Source organism: Hevea brasiliensis, chromosome 16 (assembly GCF_030052815.1).
Source record: "Hevea brasiliensis isolate MT/VB/25A 57/8 chromosome 16, ASM3005281v1, whole genome shotgun sequence".
NCBI lineage: Eukaryota > Viridiplantae > Streptophyta > Magnoliopsida > Malpighiales > Euphorbiaceae > Hevea > Hevea brasiliensis.
This window is the reverse complement of record NC_079508.1, coordinates 52,665,103-52,669,020: the sequence shown is the minus strand read 5'-3', so window position 1 is coordinate 52,669,020 and position 3,918 is coordinate 52,665,103. Positions and strand designations below refer to the sequence as shown.

The following is a 3,918-nucleotide window of genomic DNA, read 5'->3' as shown; positions in this document are numbered from 1 at the left end:
GAATAAAAACCCAAAAAGAAAGAAAGAATGAACAGATTGATTATATAAGTTGGGTAAAAATTGGATTATTGGATGATCTAGCACCTTGGGACCTTTTCAGGAATCTCTTTTCGACCTTTCTTTCAGGTCTCCTTGGCGTGAACATGGCTTTTTTTTCTTTTTACCTTTGTATTATGTGAAGAAAGAATAAGAATAAAGGGAGAGGCTGCTGATCTCTAAAAATCGTCACTCATTTCCATTTTTGTTCTTTTGAGGGAAGGGATCAGAGATGAGAAATGCCAACACTTTTCATCTCCATATCAAATATTCTTAATTTTATCTAAAAGAAAAAAGAAGGCAGCAGCTTCTTACAACTCTCCTGACCTTTGAAACATCCTCGGATTTCTTGCTTATAATATAAATGGAATGTGGCACTACACCAGTATAACATGTGGGTACCATTACCAAATCCTTGAATTAATGTGATTCATTGCACTTTGAAGCTTTCGAAGTGAGGACTTTTTTTTTTTTTTTATAATTTCTAGCAGCTTAAACGAGATATTGTTGGTAAGGTTGAAAAGAAGAAGACAAGATTTCAGCACTAGGACAAGACAAGACAACATTTGTCTGAGGGAAAATTTTGCCATTCTTTCTGGTGAAAACAGAGGCAAATCATGTGAATACAATTGATTTGCGTGTACAATAGTTTGGTCACATAAAATGATTGTAGAAAGTGTGGGTTTGTGGAGCTGAATCAAACTACTTTAATTTAGAAATTTAATTTAATTTAATTTAATTTTACATATATATAAAAATTTAATTTATTCTGTATAAGTGTGTTTTTAAATATATAAAAAAATAATTTATTCTACTCAGTTTAATTTTAAATCAAAAAATTAAAAAAAAAAAAAGAAATTGAATCCAGAAAATACTTAAAATTTTGCATTTTAGTGTCCTTTGCTAAAACAGTCATAGAGCACCAAGCGCTTCCTTCAATTCCCCTCCTTACTTCTTTTCTTTTCACCATTAACATGGGCCTCCAGTTCATAATCTCAAGCCTTCCCATCTAGAACAACGATGCGAACTGCACTACAGAGGTCCAAGAGGAGACTCCCCTCGCCTTACATGAATGATGTTGTCTGCCATGAACGATGCTCTTCCTCCTCACCCCTCACAGAATCTCGCTTCAAGAATAGACACCTTGCAGCAATTTCAGAATATATTTGTGTGATTATAACACTATATTTTATTGATGAAATAAGAAATAATGTGTTGTTTATAATCCGAGGCAAATTTGAGCCTGGGTCGTGTTCATTGCACAAAAGCTACGATAGGGCTACATGAATCACATTTTTAATCTAGAGGATTGATGTTGCCTGCCACCGCCTAACGCTTTGCAGGGCATGTAATCCGCTCAACTATAGATGATTTTTTTTTTTAATTGAATTATTGATTATACCATTCTGCTATCAGCCAGAGACTATTCTTTCGATCACAATCTCACATCATAAAAAATTAGATGAATTGCTCGAAAGAAATATCAAAATCATCATCCAAACATTATTTTCCTATTCAAGTGTTGAGCAATTTTCAGATCTTCATAAATTATCATAACAATATCCAAGAAACAATTACACATACCTTTTTTTTAAACATACCAGCAGAAGGAAAAGTCGAATTATACATTGAAAATATAATAAAGAAGTTTCTAGCAATGGAATACTATTACAATACTAATATGAACACCAACAAGTACAAATTCTCCATGGCTAAGCCAGAGATAAAAAGAACAGCTAACCATGGAGGCAGATAGATTCACATGAACATCAACCTTATTTACCCTAATAGTACTACTACAGACATTGAAAACTTATGCCCTGGCACTGCAACTGCCAAAAACTTCATTGCAGCCACCAAATACCTAAACCTAAGACGTCAGAGAAAACAAAAACAAAGATAACAGATAACATCACTAATCTAGGATAGAAGAGAAGCCCAATCAATTTCATAAGATGGGCACTTCTGCAAATTGAAATTTCCAGAATCAACATCCAACGGTGCCTCTTCCAAATCCAGAAACGTGAGATCTGACAAAGGAGAAGATCCGCCTGACCCTTCGCTCTGTGTCAACACGGAGGAAGGTGTCTCAACCTTGCTACACTTAACCAGAGTAACTTCCTGCCGTGACTCGTCTTCCTTAGCCGCTGCTATCACCGGAGTGGTCCCCACCTGGGCTTTCTTCTTGTTCGGAGATTGCTTCTCAGCTTTTCCTCCTTGTTTCTGCGATTCCGCTAAGCTTTGACAGATAGCTTGCAGCTTCGCATCAACTGAGGAATGGAGAGGCTTGTATTCGCCAAACTTGCCTTCGATGTGGGACCCTTGGTGGCGTAAGGTGGGGAAGTTAAGCCTCGCGAAGTCACCTCGGAGCCTGTAAGCTGCCTTGTCATAAGCTAAGGCCGCCTCCTCGGCTGTGTCGAAAGTACCGAGCCAGAGTCGGGTACGGTTCTTGGGAAGTCTAATCTCGGCCACCCATTTACCCCAATGTCGCTGCCTTACTCCTCTGTAGAGTTTGGTGGGTTTTCGTGAGCCTACTTGCTTCATGGGGATGGATTTGGGACCTAAAAAATTGAGGGTATGTTGATTCTGATTCTGGTTATTCTGAAAAGGGAAACTATTTTGGTTCTGTAGGTGAACCTGAGTCTGGATCTGATGAATCTGGGTGGGGGTAAGCTGATTGAGCCCAATTGAATGCTGAAGACCAGTGAAGTCTTGGATCGAGAACCCTGTCGAAAATGGAAGGGTAGTCAACGTGGAGCAACTATCAGGGTACAAAAAGGCCTGCTGTTGAGAGGCAGAAGAAGAAGAAGAAGAAGAAGAAGAAAAGGATAGGTAATTGTAAGAAGTAGAGGGAAGAGGGGGTAAAGAAGAGGAAAAAGGAGGGTAAGAAGAAGGAGAAGGAGGAGGAGAAGGCGTAGTTGAAGAGGAAGCACTTTTCATAAAAGGCTCAAGTGCTTCCATTAGCTCACCCCCAAAGGGGGCTGACTGAGGATGTCTGCTACTGTGTAAATCCGTCATAGCTGCCATGCTTCAGAAGCTAAAATTTTCAACTAGGATTATTAAAAATCAAGATTTAAAAAACAACCCACCCGTACTTGAACAAGTTCAAGAACAGGTTTTTTTTAGAAAGAAAGAAAGATCAAAGAGGTTTAAAATTAGACAACCCCTAAACGATTGAAAGGCCTAATAACCAACCTTGAGGGACCAAAAAATAACCCTCCAAGCTGATTCAGCTAAGAAAAAAAAAAAAAAAAACAGCTGAAAATACAAGAAAATAAAGAGAAAAACTTGGGAAAAATTATTTAAAAAAAAAACCTGGATCTCGATTCTGAAAACACCTGGCTTTCGAGAAATCCTTCTTAAGTTTGCTTTGTACTCATTTCTTTATAAAATTTTCTCAAAAACAAACCCGAAAATCAGAACCTGAAAGACAGATGATTAACAGAAAGGGATTCAGAGAAGCGGGGAGAATCAGAGGGGGGGATTTCACAAAATAAAGAAAACCAAAACTAGCAGTTAAAAATCTCTCAAAACACTTTCCCTTTTTTTTTTCTCTCTTTTTTTTTGTTAGCGTGCAACACTCACCCTCTCTATTTAATACCATAAGCTCCCTTGCCATTATATAAAGAGGGTGGGGCCTTGATTATCTCAATTAACCACGTCGTTTATTACAAATTTCTCTTTCTAACCTAAATTTAATTATTATTCAATAATTTTCAATGTCCTCTCCTTCTACTAATCAGCATCCAGCCAGGCTGCGCTCGTAGCTGACGTATAACATTTTCAATCACAGAAAATGAGCCGTCTATTGCTGACACGTGAAGATAATCTTATTCAGGGAACGACACGTGTGAACCACAACCGTCAAGTGGCCGTGGGCAG

The 3,918-nt window shown here is 38.1% G+C and overlaps 1 protein-coding gene across 1 annotated transcript; it reads right to left on the bottom strand.

Annotated features, from left to right (window-relative positions):
• Positions 1 to 1,642: 1,642 nt before the first annotated feature.
• On the bottom strand, positions 1,643 to 3,638 carry LOC110634453 (ethylene-responsive transcription factor RAP2-4). The gene has a single exon (XM_021783458.2). It carries the CDS (start codon positions 3,061 to 3,063, stop codon positions 1,957 to 1,959), a length of 1,107 nt encoding a protein of 368 aa, XP_021639150.2. The 5' UTR covers positions 3,064 to 3,638; the 3' UTR covers positions 1,643 to 1,956.
• Positions 3,639 to 3,918: the final 280 nt, after the last annotated feature.

Bases quoted from the DNA above. Each gene is read 5' to 3' on its own strand.
- LOC110634453 (XM_021783458.2), bottom strand. From the start codon at position 3,063: ATGGCAGCTATGACGGATTTACACAGTAGCAGACATCCTCAGTCAGCC.